Source organism: Zalophus californianus, chromosome 9 (genome assembly GCF_009762305.2).
Source record: "Zalophus californianus isolate mZalCal1 chromosome 9, mZalCal1.pri.v2, whole genome shotgun sequence".
Taxonomy (NCBI): domain Eukaryota; kingdom Metazoa; phylum Chordata; class Mammalia; order Carnivora; family Otariidae; genus Zalophus; species Zalophus californianus.
In genome coordinates, this window is record NC_045603.1 from 122,648,844 (window position 1) to 122,668,087 (window position 19,244).

The 19,244-nt window shown below is 39.0% G+C and overlaps 1 protein-coding gene across 1 annotated transcript in view; it reads right to left on the minus strand.

The window, feature by feature from the left end:
* Positions 1 to 19,244, minus strand: part of MALRD1 (MAM and LDL receptor class A domain containing 1) — a gene marked incomplete at its 5' end in the record, with an annotated part of 847,841 nt that overhangs the window by 715,337 nt on the left and 113,260 nt on the right. The window contains 2 exons of the mRNA XM_035729081.1: positions 5,230 to 5,376; positions 16,337 to 16,544. Of these exons, the coding sequence (XP_035584974.1) occupies positions 5,230 to 5,376; positions 16,337 to 16,544 (355 nt within the window). The remainder of the gene's footprint in view (positions 1 to 5,229; positions 5,377 to 16,336; positions 16,545 to 19,244) is intronic.

The following is a 19,244-nucleotide window of genomic DNA, read 5'->3' on the forward strand; positions in this document are numbered from 1 at the left end:
TGTGTGTGTGTGTGTGCGCACGCACACACACACAAAAACCACATTATGAATAGAAGGGAACATCTTTATCTAATAAAGCAAAACAATCTTTCAGCAAATATAGTACCTAAGGTTGAATTATTGACAATTTTCTTCTGTAATAAGAACAAGAGAAGTATAGCAGCTACCACCAGTTATATTCAACATTTTTCCAGAGTTACTAGCCAGTGCAATGAAAAAAACAGAAGACGAAAGATTTAGAAACAAGGAAATAAAATTGTCATTGTTTGCAGAGAAAATAATTGTGAACCGGGAAAATAAAAAATATATATACACACACACACATACATGTATATACTCTTAGCTATAATGAATAAAATTAACAAGGTCATTGGATACAAGGTCAACATTTAAAAATATAATTGCCTTTCTATATACCAGCAACAACCAAAAGTTTTTAAAAATATAACTTATAATAGCTGCAAACATATCAAAAACCTAAAAAAATTAGCAAAATATTTTTTAAATCTATATATTAAAAGCTTCAGAATATTATATAGAGAAAATAAAGATGATCTAAGTTGACTGAGAAATTAGAAACATTTGAAAAGATCATTTTTCAATAAAATACAAATAAAGGTTACAAATAAGCAATCATTTTATACCCACAAATTAGAAGAATTTAAGCGAATAAAATGCATATTGCTGACAGACAAATGGAAAAAAGCAATCCTATTTTGCCAATGGAATTTTAAGTATTAAGATTTTGGGGGAAAATACATCTTTCTGTAAAAATATAGTAGTCTCACTCACAGTTATTTATTGCATAGAATTGAAAGCGTCCTGTATAAGAAAATGTGTAGAAGAATGGATTTTGCAGCACTGTCATACTGTCACTCAATAGGAGGATAGCTAGATATATTTTGGCATATCCAGACCAAAGAAATGAAGCAAACTAACAAAAAAATTAAGCTTCTGCTACTTCTAGGCAAGGTTGAGATGAGGGACAAGATTTAGTCTTCCTGAACTAGCAAACACACACACACACACACACACACACACACACACACACACACACACACACACACACAATGCCTTAAACAATGGTTTATGTACAACAATGAGGATATAAGATCACGGGATAATGATCTCTAAGAGAGGGAAAACAAATGAGCTAAGCCATACAATTTCCCCAGCTTACTGCCTAAACAGTTTCTGGCTGCCTTGTAGGAAGGTGGGAGCCAAAAGGAGACTCAAGTGCCTCGAGTTCATTCCAAGAGGACGGAGCTGCAAAGGTAGAGCTCCAGAGATGTGCAGTCTCCCCCTCCTGCAAATCTCCACCTGAGTACTGACCAGTACACGGACATAAGGAAACTACCTGAGGCTGCACCCTAAACTTCCGAAAGGGGCCACTTTCTGACCGGAGGTCACAGTGGGCCAGAAATAGTACTCTTGCACTCATCACCAGAATGAAAAAATTAATTGTACAGAGGGACTGGGCAGAGTACTCAAGTCAAACGAAAACTTATGTCCAAACAAAAACCTGTATGCAAATTTTATAGAATATTTGTAATCACCAACATTTAGAAAAAGCCCAAATACCCTTCAACTGATCAATGGATAAACAAACTGCTTTATCCATGCAATGGAATACTACTCAGCAATAAAAAAAAAAAGCACGGCAATCAACAACATGCTGAATCGCAAATCCATTCAGCTAACTGAAAGATTCCAAAGGCTACATACTGTAGGATCCAATTTATAGGACACTGTGGAAAAGGAAAAACTATAGGGATAGAAATCAGATCAATGGATGCCGGTGGCTGGAAATGAGATGGGTATTGACTACAAAGCAGTATAGATTTGGAGGAGAATGGAATTCTTTTATATCCTGAGTTTTCTGATGGTTACACAATTATATATGTTTGTTCAAACTCAGTGAACTATACACCAAAAAGGTTGAATTTTACTGCATTTAAATTATACTTTAACAGATGGGCAACCCCCTCAGAAACCTGGCTGGGTGGCCGTGGACGGCAGGGTCCCTGATACCGGCAGAGGCAGACTGCACCATCATAACTGTAATGGCCCTCCCATAATAAACCCTTCCGAGTGGCCACACCACTAATAAATATGTATGTATGTGTATATATGTACGTATAAATGCATATATGTATATATATACATATGTATGCATGGGTATATACGCATATATATGTATAAATATATATATTTAACAGAAAAAATAAAATTCAAAACAACTATAATTGATGACTTGGAGGAATTGCCATGAGCTATCTTTAGTAAAGGAAATAAGATACAGTAGTTACAACAGGATCCCATTTTTTGACAAAATAAACAATCGCCAGGATACTTACAACCTTGAATGTATACATATCAATTATGTACATATATGTATACATGAGCGTAGATAAAAACAGATAAACATGAGTTGCCTGCTTGGATGTTTAATAGGGTAACAACTAGAAACTGGAAAATAAAAACCAACCAAAGAAGGGAGGTAGGAAAATCAAGGTTTTACCCTAAAAAGAAAAGCTACATAATGTCAAGCGATTCATCCTTCATGTAAAATTACATATGGGAGTGTGCATATATGAGGAAAAATACTGGAGATTAAACAGTTCCTTAAAGCGCTGTAACCCACCAACACATAGGTCTAGGAATATAATAGGCTGTATACAAGTGCATGGTCTTAGACGTGGGAACCGGGAGACTGAGCCTGCTGCCTTCCCCCAGAAACTTCCATTTCACTTCTCCTTGCTCTTTCTGGTACTGACTTTTTCTCCTCCTCATTTGGGATGTAAGACCACTAGTGATCATCTTAGTCAGAATGACAATCACAGGTAAAGAAGAACAGACTTAATGGCCGAAGGACTCCTTGATTTGCCCTTTCCTGAGAGAACACCTGTAACTTCTTTGCCGCTTTCACTTTCAATTAGAACAGCTACCCACAGTTCTATCAGTTGTTATCTGTGAGCATTGTTTAGATCCCAGAAAAAGAAAAATGGGTCCTTCAATAATTAACAAAGGAGATCTTTTAGAATCTCTTTTTGGCATAAATCATAATTAAGTGGTAATTACACGATGTCTAAAGATTACTTATGTTTTCTTATTGTCACAGCCCTGCGGTATTCCTAGTTTTCTTACTAGAACGAACGGACACCAGACAGCTATTCACATTTAGTGGGCTTTTACTATATAACAGGTGTTACTTCATTTAAACCTCGTAATAATTGTACTTGAAAGATATTTTGATTTTCCCTATTTTCTAGCTGAAGAAAAGAAAATGAGGCACAAAGGCACTTAGCTAATTTGTGCAGTGTCAACAACATCCTGACTTACCCCTGGGCAACGAGGGGTCTCTGCCACCCTGCTGTATGAGAGGTCACCTAAGGCCACCCCATGCACCATGTGAGGAGCTTACGAGTAGAAAAGAGTCACACTGCAAGCACCATTTAGCCCAAGGCAGAGCTCCACACCTCCTGAAACAGCAAGCCCATCTCCCCCAGAGACCCAGGCGCAGAGCCAGACTGAACACGCCAACAGGCGAGCCCGCAATAAAGATGACCCTAGGCCTCAGTGTGTCTCACCCTTCCCGGATAGCTCTTAAAGCTTCCTAACTTCAGCCTTCTACCCTCCACCCCCAGCCAGGCCAAGTCCCAGCCTCTGAACCACCCTGGAGCTTCCTTTAAAAGGTAATCAACAGGCCATTCAGTGTTACAGAAAAGTGTTGCATCTCAGCCTTTTAGAACAAAACTAATGGGTCACGTGCTTTCATAGACTGAATGGTCACCATGGTCCTCCAGACAGATTTCAAATTCCTAAACTCTCCACAATCCCCCTCTTTAGTTGGCTGCTTCATCTTTTCTATGCTGTCTAAACACACACATCACTCGACTGGAACTACCTACATCTCTCCCACCCTCTTCCAGGATAGTCCCTCAGTTAGAACACCTCCCTTGACATCTCTTCTTACTTCAGCCTTTCTGGCAACTTTTCATTTCCCTTCAGTGCTCAGTTCAGGAGTCACCTCCTTCAGGAAGGCCTCTTGATTCCACCTGGGTCACCCTCCATCTTGCATAAAACATTTATTATATCTTATTGCAAATCCTCACCTACTTGCTTCAGTCACTAGACTTCAGACCACCCCCAACGGCAGGGAGCATGGTTTCCTCCTGTGTGCCCCAGGTCTAGTATAGGATATGTACTCAGTAATTGGTTTTAGAAAAGAAAAAGAAACATTATATGAGCTTGAAGAAAATGGGTTATTAACTTATAGCTCCAATCATTAGTCCTTTCTGTTTCAAACTTTAATCCACCACAGAATCTTAAAGAAAAAATAAGGTTCACTGGCACAAAAAGAAAAAATTAGGACCTTACTCCACTGTCAAATAAGCTGGGTTTATAGTTTAAGACAACGGATGGATGGTCAGAGTCTCCCTCCCCATCCCCTAACATGCTCCCCCACCAACTCCAGTTTCCAGTGGCTATAATTCAAAATACGGTCAACACCATTAGTTCTGGCATCCCTCTTTGGAAATCTCAAAAGAGAATAAATAATGTCCAAGAGGGGGTCGACAGTACAGTTGTGTTTTTATAAAGTTAATATGATACTCATGTACCTAGGCAATGACATCTACACAAACAAGAAAAAATAGAAAACCCTTCTGTTTTCCTTGGAGATTCACAAACCCTTATTGAAACGCTATGTGTCATTTGACTGCTTTAAGAGGATATGTAAAAATTGTAATCGTGGTTAAAAATACATGAGAAAGAAGATTGTTTGTTACAAAGAAGCCTTAAGAGTGATTAATATGCATTCAAGCATTTGTCGATTTATTTTATAGATAGCGCTACACCTCTATTCTCTGTTTCCAGAAAGACTAAACTATTTTTTTTTCTGTTTTGCAAAAATTGGATTGCTCTATAAAGAAAGCAAGCTTATTGTACATGAGTTCTGGCAACTAGAGAAAATTATCAGACTTCCCACCCTCACCATGCCTTCAACCCAACCCTGTAAAAAATAAGACATCAAAAATGTTGGTTATTAAAACAATATTCTTCTCAAGAAACTCAATTAACTACAAATTATTATGTTGATCAGGAGAATTTCAAGCAAGACAAACCGGAGTTCCATGTATGTAGTCTATAGCTAGAAATGAAAATACACAGCACCATCATTCTGCAACACGAAAGGCAACCAATTTTTTTAAGAGGAAAATGTCCTACCACGACTTGAGTTTGCTGTGTGATCGGCATCAGGAAGGTGGGTCTCTCCACTGGCCAATCCTTTCATGACTTCCCACTGTGAATCTTCTGTGAGAAACGGCTCCCAGCCGCAGAAACCAGACTCAAAGTCACATGTGAGGGGATCTGCTGTTCCACATGGAAAACAGGTGAGGAGAAATTAAGTAGGAAATTTAATTCCCGAAACACTGACTTCATATTAGCCAATCAACTTCGGAGGGCAGAACAATCATTCCACTTTGTAATAAATGTCTTCTGATTATCAGAAGAGTTTTACTTTTTCCAACCGCAGAGTTTTCCATGTGTCGTGTGAGGCACTGTCCTTCTATATTCTTCTAACTACAAGTGTGGCACATTTCATGCTGGCTGGCCATCTCTGTTGTACTTAGTGATGCACAGTGAAACTAGAGCTTTTCAGAGACTGATTCATCTGCCAAGACCAACAGCATTCACCTGCTGAGTTAGTAGTTTTAAAAACATCCATTTGAAAGAGAATGGATTCTGGACACCTGAACAGTTTGAGGCTGGCAACTTGGTATTCATTCTGTTATGCTATTTTACCAGTTTCTCAATAAATAAATAAATAAATAAATAAATAAATAAATAAATAAATAAAATGCCTATCCACTTTGGAAGTGCAGGTAAATCAGACATTCTGAACTTTGCTTTTGTTTCCCTCTTAATACACAACTAAAAAGTTGGGAAATACTTAAGTTTCTAAATTGATCACAAAAGAAACCAGTATGGAAGTTCCTCAAAGAGTTAAAAATCTAACTACCCTATGATCCAGCAATTGCACTATGAGGTATTTACCCAAAGAATACAAAAATACTCATTTGAAGGGATACATGTACCTCAGTGATAAACATTGAAGCAGCATTATCAACAAGAGCCAAACTATGGAGAGAGCCCAAATGTCCATCGACTGATGAATGGATAAAGAAGGTATGGTATATGTGATGGAATATTACTCAGCCATAAAAAGAATGAAATTTTGCCATTTGCAATGATGTGGATGGAGCTACAGAGTATTATGCTAAGCAAGTCAGTCAGTCAGAGAAAGACAAATACCATATGATTTCACTCATACGTAGAATTTAAGAAACAAAACAGATGAACATAAAGGGGGAAATAGGCAAATTAGGAAACAGACTTAACTACAGAGAACAAACAGGGTTGCTGGAGGGGAGGCGGGGTGGGGTGGTAAACAGGTGATGGAGATTAAGGAGAGCACTTGTAACGAGCACTGGGTTTTGTATGTAACTGATGGATCACTAAATTCTACACCTGAAACTACTGTAACACTGAATGTTGACTAGAATTTAAATAAAAATGCCACTCCTAACTGGAAATCTATTGCTTTTGGATGTGTTTTTCTTTACTCAGCTCTGCCTACAGGGTTCATTGGATACTACTGACAAAGTTATTCTTCAAAGAAGAGTCTCTTCTGTTTTTGACATAGACTTAAGCACCAATGACCAGCTGTGACAGTCTCCCCGGGCATCCAGAAAATCCAAAATAAAAATTTGGAGAAAAAAAATAAAATGAGATAACTTAAAAAAATAACTAGTTCTAGATTAAGTCAGTGCTTGGGGTTGGTTAGCTTCATAGAGTCCTTACCAGTTTTGCCACCAAATTCATGAGAAAAAAATAGCAAGACTGGGCAGTAAACTAGAAATTCTAACAATATGATTTGTGCTTTTGAGAAATTAGTTTTATGTGCTTAAATTCCCTTTGGTTAAAATAAGAATCAGAGTATCAGGCTATCTTAGATAACAGCTTGGGGAATAAATTAATACAATGTAAAAATTTATTTCTACATATTCCTTTTCACGCATAAGCTTGTTTATAATACTGGAAGAAGGGGGACAAAATAATTCTTGGTCAGAATACACCCAAAGTTTTGACAAACCTGAAGATCAAATGCTATTATCTTTAATAATAAGAATAGACATGTTACCAGAAGTCCCCATTATGTGCCAGGTTTTTTGCATATATTACCATTAGTCCTTTCAAATACCCTACACAGTAAGTGTAATCATCCCCCAAAGAGAAAAGCTGTTCTAGGCAACTCGTCTGTAGTAAATTTAGTAAATGGAACATCTAGGCTTTGGAATGTCTGACACCAAAGCTTATATACTATGAAGCGTTCCTAAACCAGGGATTTCATCACCATATGCCTGCTCCTAACCATTATTTTCAATTTTAAATAATATGACCAAAGCAGGCATCCAAGGGGCTCAGTCAGTTAAGCGTCCAACTCTTGATTTCGGCTCAGGTCATGAACTTGGGAGTCATGAGATCAAGCCCCACATCGGGTTCTGTGCTCAGTGGGGAGTCTGCTTGAGATTCTCTCTCTTCCTCTCCTCTGCCCCTCCCTCCCACTCCCTAAATAATAAAATCTTTAAAAAAATAATATGACCAAATTGACCAGTGTACTGAATAAGCTCACTGTATCTTAATAATCAAAGGATCTGGGCGCCTGGGTGGCTCAGATGGTTAAGCGTCTGCCTTCAGCTCAGGTCATGATCCCAGAGTCCTGGGATCGAGTCCCGCATCAGGCTCCCTGCTCGGTGGGGAGCCTGCTTCTCCCTCTGCCTCTCTCTCTCTCTCTCTCTGTCTCTCATGAATAAATAAATAAAATCTTTAAAAAATAAATAAAAGTTGTTTAAAAAAAATAATCAAAGGATCTTCAAATTTCTATAAACAGGGATGCCTGGTTTCATGACCAGATAGTTCATCACTAACATGTCAACTCTTAAAACACAGAAGTCCATTATGCAAGTAACACTGACACTTAAATTTTCTCTACATGTAAACATTTTAGATCTAAACATTTTTAGATCTCAGAGCTATGCTTGTTTAGACAGTCATATAATGGATATGTTATTTTTTTCTTTACAAATACTGTATTCTCCCTTAAATGATTTCCCCCCAAAATAAACATGAGTTAAGTACAGTATAATAATGAGAAGACGTTATGTATCACCTAATGGTAAATCAATATGCAAGGAAATGCCACTCCTAACTGGAAATCTATTGCTTTTGGATGTGTTTTTCTTTACTCAGCTCTGCCTACAGGGTTCATTGGATACTACTGACAAAAAGTTATTCTTCAAAGAAGAGTCTCTTCTGTTTTTGACATAGACTTAAGCACCAATGACCAGCTGTGACAGTCTCCCCGGGCATCCAGAAAATCCTCTCGTCTAGTCCCTTGGCTATGAACCTTGCCACTTGTTAAGTGACCTCAGAACTCTTCTAAGTCAGTTGGTAGAGTCCAGACATACACAAGACTCAAAATACATATCTGAGCTCTGAAATGTGCTTAATGGTTCCAAATCCTCGGTTTTGGACTTGATCAAGGAACCCTTCCACCTACTCCCAAGGGTGCTCATAATTCTTCCCTCGAATACATCTTCCTGGAATAGAAAATCTTCCATGGGTAGGGTGACCACACTTTATGTCTGTTGTCCTAGCATAATAATACCTCTTCCCCCCCCCACCAAGTGTCCCTGTTTGGCTAATAAATTCAATATTGCCCTGTTGGGGGCAATAAATTATAGAATAGGACACCTGGGTCAATTAAGCCTCTGACTCATGGCTTCAGCTCAGGTTGTGATCTCAGGGTTGTGGGATCCAGTCCCTTGTGGGACTCTATGATCAGCAGGCAGTCGGCTTGAGATTCTCTCTCCCTCTCCCCCGCTCATTCTTTCTCTCTCTCAAATAAATAAATCTTTTAAAAAATTATATATTAATACACAAAGGAAATAAATCCGTGCAAATAACAATCTTATTCACTGCAGGTGACCACTGAAGCCACAAGTATCCACCCTATTCCCCAACTAGGCAACGGTATGAAACGGCAGGAAGACCAGTAAGGGTGGATGCAAAGTACAGTGTAACCTGAGCATTGCCAAATCCTTCCACAGGCTCTTCACAACGGTGCCTAGGTCACCGAACCGCAAAGATATAAAGATGTCGAGACAGAATAACTTTGGATTGTACATATGTTGAAATGTGGTTTTAGGGGAAAAGTTGCTTTCTTTCATTATCTGATGTTTCACCGGTTAAAATGTCAATCATTGCACTTTCTGCAAAACATGAAACACCCTGTCCTTTGAAAAATGAAAATTAGTTTTTAAAATCCATCACCCTAAAAATATGTGAAAGCAAAATGGTGCAGTCATCTCCATAAAAATCTTGGTGAATGGCTCAGCTGTTTTTACCAATGACATTTATCCCAATATACTTCAAAGGACATTTTTTTAAAGCTAAACATTCTAGAACTTAACTGTGTTATAAAATATAAATCAAATTTCAGTCACCGAAGTTTAGGTTCTTCCATTAAAATGTCTCTACATAATTCAAAAGGTTTAATGTGTAGTTATAAATATCTGAAGAAAACCAGGAGAGCCAAACACATTCTGACTACTAATAAATGCTGATAATACCATATATGATAAACGCTAAATATTTATAAAGTCTAAAAAATCATCTATTCATATTGTAAGTAGAATGTATTCATCACAGTGATTTTATTTGGTTGCTTTTAACTTTCTGTGATTGTAGAACACACTTCACTCTTTCTAATCAGAGCATGAGAAATGCCACTGTTCATAGTTTTAGTGAGATTTTGCTGAGTTCATCAGAGTAATATTTTAAAATTATGACAAAGCTTTCTCTTGCATATTTAACCACTGCAGCATATTGGCAGAAGAAAAAAACATTCACTGTGGCAGCTGAGAAATATTCTTCTGGATCATACAAATTAAAATAGTTATGACTCCTCTAGTTCAGAAATAAATCAATTTTCTATTACATTAGAAAAATGTATGGGAATAAATGGTGAATGTTCCATTCAATAAGCATATACTAGATCTTAATATATTATATAAACATTTCGTTAATATTTATTGAGAAACTACAAGGATCTTTTCTCCCATACAGCCTTCCCTTGCATGCGGGAATTTTTTAGCATACTTTTCTTTTTCAAACTATAAAAGACATTCAGAGACAGCATCACAGTAAATATTAAATGCACCGCATTGGATTCTTGGTGTAAGCTTCCGTCACTTGAATATTGTACCAACTTTTACTTTATTTTTTTCCAGCTTCTCCTTTAAAGTGTCACCGTTTGTATAGCATTTCTTTTAACTTTTTTAAAGATTTTATTTATTTATTTAGAGAGAGAGAGAGAAAACACAAGCAGGGAAAGCGGGAGAGGGGAAAAAAAAGAATCTCAAGCAGATACCACGCTGAGCATGGAGCCCAACTAGGGGTTCGATCCCAACCACCCTGAGATCGTGACCTGATCTGAAATCAAGAGTCGGATGCTTAACTGACTGAGCCACCCAGGTGCCTCTATATGAGCATTTTAAATTGCTTTAAAAAAAATCCTACAATTAAAAGAACCTTTTCTCCTCCAGAATTTCCCACACCGTTCAGTTTGAACACAGATCTGTCCATCTTTCCATCTTTTTTGGAACACAGTCTTTTTGCATGTCATAATTGAAAGATATATATATATATATTTTAAAATTTTGTGGTAAAATATAGATGGCTTTTTAAATATTTTAAGGGTACAGTTCAGCACCATTCAGTACATTCACACTGCTGTGCACCCATCACCGTCCTCCATCTCCAGAACTTCGTCTTTGCAAAGTCAAACTCCATACCCGTTAAACACCAACTCCCCGTTTTTCCCTTCCCCTCTCCCCTCCCTGGCAACCCCCATTCTGCTTTCTGGCTCTATGAATGTGACTCCTCCGTGCACCTTATATAAGTAGAATTATACAGTATTTGTCCTTTTGTGACTTATTTCATTTAACATAATGTCTTTAAGGTTCATCTATATTGTGGCATGTGTCTGGAAATTAGGGATATTTTACATGTAAATTATTCAGCTAGCCAATGTATATACCCTTAAATATGTTTGGAACAAGGTGTATTTTAATTATTTTATTAGAAATATGTAAAGATACATAGCAATGCAATGCCTCTATTTTATACAGGAGCATATTAATAACTGTTGAAAATCTAGTATTCAGAATCATGCAATATTTGTCCTGTGACTGGTTTATTTCCCTTAGCATAATGACTCCGTTTACATGAGGTATCTAAAATACTCAAACTCCTCGAAGCAGAGAATAGAACAGTGGTTACCAGGGGCTGGCGGGTACAGGGAAAGGGCGAGTCGTTGTTCAATGGGTATGAAGTTTAAGTCATGCAAGATGAATTAATTCAGAATTCCGCACAGCACCCAGCCTATCGTCAACAAATACCGTATTGTGCATTTATTTTTCAATTGTTTTGCAATACTTTCACTTAAGGCTTTGTTGAAAATATGGCCTTTCATAAATTATGTTCCGAAGAGGCAGAAAAGGGGCATAAGAAAAAAAAAAAACCCACTTATCTGTTCACTAACACACGTTCAGCAGGACCGTTTTTTACATTCATTTAAACGATATATTTGCCGCTAAATTGCTGTCATAGGTGTTTGCAGCTCCACACAGGTCTTTGAAACTCCCACACAAATCTCGACGATAGGGACTTCTAGGGTCGGAGGGGCGAAGGTTTCCTGAGCAGGAGCATCCAGTCTGTTTACAACTTTGGCAGGTGACAGCCTCCACTCGGGAAGAGCTGTAAGACTTCTGACAAGTTCTGCAAAACTGCTTGGACTGCCCTGCACACACACCACACCTGGGCACCGTGCCATCGGATGCTGCAGTCCTTGCAGCGAGAATCACCGTTTGTCTGCCGTAAGGACTGGAAGCGCGGGTGCGCTTCGCCCTGCTGGGGTCTCAGTGGCGACCACCTCTCACGCGGGGGGTCGGCGCCCTGCGTCACCATCACCGCGGTCCTGGGCCCTCCCACCCACCGCGGCTCCGAGCACCCCCGCACCCGCGTTCGCTCACCCGGGTCTCGCCCCCTTCCTGGGGGTGGCAGAAGGCCAGACGCGAGCACCCGGCGACCGCGCGGGAAGCGCTCGCGCTGCCGGCCGCGGCTGAGGGAGGGGGCTGTCCCGGCCGAACGCCGAGCCGCCGCCGCCGCCCGCCCTAGCCGTGAACTCCTGGCCGAAGTCGCGGGCGGTGCAGAGCAGCGTGCGCCGCCCCAGCGAACACGACACCCACACCTCCCGGCGCGTGTTCACCGGCAGAGCCGCGTTGCCCCTCCTGGGGCCGCGCGGAGCACTCACCTGCGGCTGGCGGGCAGTGAGCTGCGCCCGCCCGCTGGAAGCTGTCGAAGGGCCCGGCGGCCCCCCAGGGGCGGGTAGGCCAGTGAAGACCAAGAGGCCGCGGAAGAGGAAGCGGGAGGGAGTCCACGCCCAGGGGCTGCCGGCTGCCAGGCCGGGGGCGGCCAGGGGGGCGGCCAGGGGGCGGGGAGCGGTACGGGTATGGGGTTCTGGGCGCACGCCAAGCTACACTAACCGTCTGGCGTCTGTCCCCACGTGTGTGGCCATACGTGTGCCCCACCAAGTTAACAGGGCAAATCTCACGTTAAGTGTCCTTACTCCAGAAAGAAGGGACACAGAAAAGCTTCTGGAGGTGAAGGATAAAGATCAGGTGTCTGCGTATTCCAAACTCAAATTGTAAACATTAATTATGTGTATTTGTTGTATGTCAATTATACCTCAATAAAACTTTTTTTAAAATTTATCGTTTGGTAATATAGTGATGCTCTTAGGAATTAGTTCCGGGAGTTTTAGCTTCTGTGAAAGATCTCTGGATAGTTTGCCTTAAGTCTATTTTTTTTTTAGATCTTATTTATCTGACACAGAGAAAAAGCGCACAAGCAGGGGGGAGGGACAGAGGGAGAAGCAGGCTCCCCGTCGAGTAAGGAGCCCCATGTGGGGCTCAATGCTCAATGTGAGGCTTGTTCCCAATCGGGATCATAACCCCAGCGGAAGGCAGACGCTTAACCGACTGAGCCACCCAGGCGTCCTGCCTTAAGTCTACTTTTTATATGCCTTCTGTTTTTCCTCTCAGCGGGTTCTTCATTTCTGAAGGTTATTTGGCACAGTGCTATGCAGACAAACCACCTGAGACATTGTTAATAGGCAACTTTTGGTTCTTTAAGACTGCGATGTAGCCTGAGATTCTGTAATTCAAAAGAGCTCCCAGGTGATGCTAATGCTACTGGTCCACAAAGTATAGTAGCAAAACTCTAGCAACACTCCTTTTCACTTACCAATTAACTGCCTCAGAAAAGGCATGGGGCTAAAGGTTGTCAACTACTTTTGTTAAAAGTATCTGGAATTAGGGGCGCCTGGGTGGCTCAGTCGTTAAGTGTCTGCCTTTGGCTCAGGTCATGATCCCGGGGTCCTCGGATCCAGCCCCGCATTGGGCTCCCTGCTCAGAGGGAAGCCTGCTTCTCCCTCTCCCACTCCCCCTGCTTGTGTACCCTCTCTCGCTGTGTCTCTCTCTGTCATATAAATAAATAAAATCTTTGGAAAAAAAAGATTTTAAAAAAAGTATCTAGAATTAAGAGGCACTTGGTAGTAAAAAAAAAAAAAAATACCAGAGTGAATGTGCCTTTTGGGAAAAGTACGCTGACAACAGAATACCAACTAACGATATCCATCAGTTAATATTACTGTCTCCAGTAAGTACTCCTGGTCCTATTCAAACTGCATATATGAGCTACACTGTCCTAGAGATCCATCCTAAAGTGGGATAAAAAGAAGGCATCAAAGCATGTTTCATTCGCGTCATGAACTTGGTAATTCTGTTTATAAGAAGAGTTTGCATTACAAATTCAATTTGTAAAATACAAATTTAAAAGTATGTGTAGAATCAGGGCACCTGAGTAGCTCAGTCGGTTGAGCACTGAGGTCATGATCTCAGGGTGGTGAGATCAGCCCAGCGCTGGGCTCCCCACTCAGCATTGAGTCTGCTTGAGATTCCCTCTACCCCTCCCCTTGCTCTTGAACATGCACGTTCTCTCTCTGTCAAAGAAAGAAAGAAAGAGAGAGAAAAAGAGAGAAAAAGAAAATGTTTTTTTAAAAGTCTGTGTGGAATGTTTCAAAGTGGTTTTAAATTTCAAAGGGATGTTTCTCCTATTTAGGAATAATATATATGAGCATGTGTATGTATACACAAATGTATTAAATATCTTAGTGCAGAAAATAATGTAATTTTATATCAATTCTAATAATTCCATAGCTATATAAATAATTTCCTCAAAACAAACATGATTGTACAAATATTGACATGAAATACTCATGTTGGCATCAAAATATATAGATATATATGCATCAAAATACATAAATATTTTGTAATATGCAACATGGCTACATTTTCATATCATAACTGCTATATGAAGTTGATCTCAATCAAGCAAGCATGCCAGGATTTCTTTGTTCAAATGAAGTTACATAATTTGGAAAATTGAACACACTAAGTAACACTATTGGTTGATAAGCATGGATATTTGTCCCTTCATTCAAAAAAAGCAAATAGCAAAATGATATCAAGATACACTCCAATGGAAAAATCCTAAATATGTAACCAATGAAACTTCAACAAAGGAAGAGAAATGGGAAAATATGTTCAAAATCAAATGTTAAAATATCTATTAATACTCCAGGTAGAATTTGATTGAGAGAGCATAAAGAACCCTTGCGGGGGGGATGTGTCAATATGCACAATTGAAAAGAGGAAATATATTTACTTTCAGCTGTTGAAAGTGAGAATAATGCAAACTATTAGAAAGGTGAATCTCTCCAAAAGAAATGAACCAAATCGTTTGTAAGAAATTTTCAAGCATAGAAAAGAAACTGACACTCATATTAGAGAAAGTGTATTGTCCTCACATGTTTTTTTGAGTGAAAAAAAGACAGCACCCAAAAATTCCATTGAGATCATATTAGGAGATAGATTATTTTGTTTAAAAATAGTATTAAAACTAGGTGTCTGAGGAATTAATGGAATTGCTGTTTACAAATAGGCAGAGGATTCCTCCCTGGCTTTCCCATCTCCTCTTTCCTGTATCCCTTTCCATTGCTTTTAATAAAATCCTTCCCCATCAACAGAAGCATTTTGTACAAAGAACTTTTGTACAAAGACATTTAGGGGCGCCTGGGTGTCTCAGTCATTAGGTGTCTGCCTTCGGCTCAGGTCATGATCCCAGGGTCCTGGGATCGAGCCCCACCTCAGGCTCCCTGCTCAGCGGGAAGCCTGCTTCTCCCTCTCCCACTCCCCCTGCTTGTGTTCCCTGTCTCGCTGTATCTCTCTCTGTCAAATAAATAAGTAAAATCTTTAAAAAAAAAAAGTGACATTTATCTTGTTGCAATATTTTTCTCTTGTTCAACAAAACACACCACTAAAATAAAACAATGCAGCAAAATAAATGTCAAATTTTTAATAATTAAGAAAACCCACTTGTTTGTGATATGGGATTTGGATTCATTTAGTTAGAATCCATGGTTTCCAAAGAGACACAAGTATTTTAGTTGCTAAGTTACCTCATATGAGAACCATCATGTGGGTTGTAAATTAAATTATATTTCCTTTCAAATACAACTAGGTTTGAATAGTAATGGGATTTCTTGTCATCACTCCTATCAAAGACTTTCCATAAAAGTCCTAAAAAGCAGGTGTTGGATCTAAATTTTACCCAGTCATGAATACCAACCGTGGCTGACATGATTTCTATAGTCATCATTGCTGCCTAGAAGGCAGTGACAGCTCTTCTTCTTCAACCCTTCCCCACAGCTTTCTACATAATAGGTCAGAATGGAAGATGCCCTATACCTAATAAAGGTCAGCAATCCATAACATATGTCTCCCAAGGGAAAAGTATAAAGAGGTTCCGTCTCCCAACCCATTTTCCTCTTTAACCAAAATACACACACACCACAATACAATTATTCATTTGTTGACCAAATAGAGTTTGCAGTGTTAACAAAAAGCACCAAAGCTTATATTAGCACAGAGACCCCCACAAAGAATAGTGCTAATAGCTGCAGAATGAGAATGTGCATTCATTTCATGTCATACATATTAACTTTACCTAGCTCAAAGCAAAGACTTAAATGCAACCACAGTCATGAAAGTGAGCATGTGAACAAGTAAATCATTAATTCACTTACAGCAAGTTGCTGGGTCTTCATCACTGTCATCAGAACAGTCCTGCTGCGAGTCACAGACCGATTCTTGGGCAATACACTGGCCACTGGCACAAGTGAATTCATCTGTAGGGCAAAGCCTTCCGGAGGGGGCAAGTGCACAGGCATAGACCCAGAGCTGATCCAGCCCAATAAAACCTTTCTGGCTCAAAATAGTCCCTTCCAATATAATCTTCAAAAAGCAAAACATGAACAATGTTTGAGTTTATGATCTCCTTTCAAAGACCCCTCCAAAAAAGAATAATAGATATTTAAAAATTACTGAAACAAACACCTGTTAAAAGAGCCAGCAAATACACTCGACAAATGTCCTACTCGGGGAAACCTGACTCACAGGTGTAATTGATCTGAATGGAAAAAGCCCTACATTTAAGAAAGGTCAGCAATCCATAACATATGTCTCCAAAGGGATAAGTATAAAGATATGGGCACAGTGGATCCCCTGAGGCCTCTGAGAAACCACCCATGACCGATGAAATACAACATGCCACTTAAACCACTGGCTACGTCCTTCCCTGCAAACTTTTCATTTGGGCATCATCCTCATGGCTTTCTGACATTCAGGGAAAAGAATAAGCATTATCACTACTTATACACCAAGACCTATAACTAAGTCTGGTTTTTAAGCTACTGAAATTAGCATTGGAATGCAGGCAGGGAACGGTGAGGCAAATAGTAAGGGACACAACAGATGAATAGAAAACTTAAAAGAATAAATATAAAAATCTATTTTCACAAAAGAAGAATTTCTCTAATAATCAAAGAAGTGCCAATTAAAAGAAATAAATCTCATTTTCTCCAATCAAATTGCTAGTTTTGAAGGTATATAGCATTAGCAAGTGAAACAACCATCCTTGCTAATCCAATGTAAGATACTATCAAAGTATTAATATTCCTTGAGGTTCCACCGAGAGCAATGGTTGGCTAGCACCAGAGAGAAGGAGAGGCATGAAGAGCTGATTCTACCAAATATCTAATTCTCTGCTGTCCAATATGGTAGCCACAGCTATTTCAAATTAAATTAACTAAAATAAAATTAAAACTCAGTTCCTCAGCCATACTAGCCACATTGCAAGTGTTCAACAGTCATCCGGGGCTATTGGCTACCATATTGGAGAGCACAGATACTTACATTTTCCCTTATGACAGAAAATACTATTGAACAGCAATGAACTAGGTGTTGTTTGTGTGTAAATAAGATACTAGGAAGAAAGACTAATTCCTTTTAGTTTTTTCCAGCCAAAAGTTTCTGAATAGATTTTCTCCTTTGCAAAAATATGAGGAATATATATATATTTGTTACGAATTACTTAAGTTTCAGTTCACAAATATATTTAACAATTTAGTCTAGAAGATGTTACATTCAAATCATATCTAATAGTAGGAAAACTTTGTATGCTGCTGTATACATTCCCCATAGTGAATACCATAGTATAAATATATATAAATTATTGGACCTACAGCTGTATATTTTTATAGCAGCAAGAGATCAGATATGCAAAAATGATATCAGTTTGGATTTCAAAAATTGATGAGTTTAAACTTAGATTTGAAAAAGGTGCTATTATTGAAAGTTAATTACATTTAATATGCACTTGGAAATCTAGAATAACTCCCAAATTACTCTCTTTATATTTTGTTTTATCTTTCAGTTAAATAACAAGACCAACTTTAATATTCAGTTTATGTAAAAGAATGAAACTCCAATCATTTAGTACCTTTTTCAGAAGTTTTAAAGATAAATATCAGCTTAGAACATTAAAAATTATGTCAAATATTAATTCAATAGTCTATGATATAAACCTCAACCTTGCTGTAATTAATACAAAAATGCTATGGTTCAGAAATTCCAATCTCAGTAATAAATGGGATTCTAAAAATCTGCATGGTTACAGTTCAGTATCATTTGGGTTCTCCTTTTCAGCACCTAGAAAAATGTACATATGTGGTATTACCATAAAGGAATGAAATTGCTTTCATGAGCCACACATACAATCAGTCTTATTATTTTACACTCACAGGCCAGCATAAGCATATTTATACACTCTTTATACAACAAAAAAGAATGGAATTTTAAAGAAAACACTGCACTTCAAAAATAAAATTATGAATAGCAATTAATAATACCACCTATTTAAATGTCGATCCCACTGACATTACTACATTTTGTAATGTTGCTATGATACTAGAAAAGAAGGAAATGAAAAGAGCCAAGATGTCCATCGACAGATGAATGGATAAAGAAGATGTGGTATATATACACAATGGAATATTATGCAGCCATCAAAAGGAATGAGATCTTGCCATTTGCAACGACGTGGATGGAACTGGAGGGTGTTATGCTGAGTGAAATAAGTCAATCAGAGAAAGACATGTATCATATGACCTCACTGATATGAGGAATTCTTAATCTCAGGAACAAACTGAGGGTTGCTGGAGTGGTCGGGGGTGGGAGGGATGGGGTGGCTGGGTGATAGACATTGGGGAGGGTATGTGCTACGGTGAGCACCGTGAATTGTGTAAGACTGTTGAATCACAGATCTGTACTTCTGAAACAAATAACGCAACATATGTTAAGAAAAAAAGAAAAAGAAGAAGATAGCAGGAGAGGAAGAATGAAGGGGAGTAAGTCAGAGGGGGAGACGAACCAGGAGAGATGATGGACTCTGAAAAACAAACTGAGGTTTCTGGAGGGGAGGAGGGTGGGGGGATGGGTTAGCCTGGTGATGGGTATTGAGGAGGGCACGTTCTGCATGGAGCACTGGGTGTTATGAACAAACAATGAATCATGGAACAGTACACCAAAACAAATTATGTAATATATGGTGATTAATAACAATAAAAAAATTTAAAAAAAAGAAAAGAAGGAAAT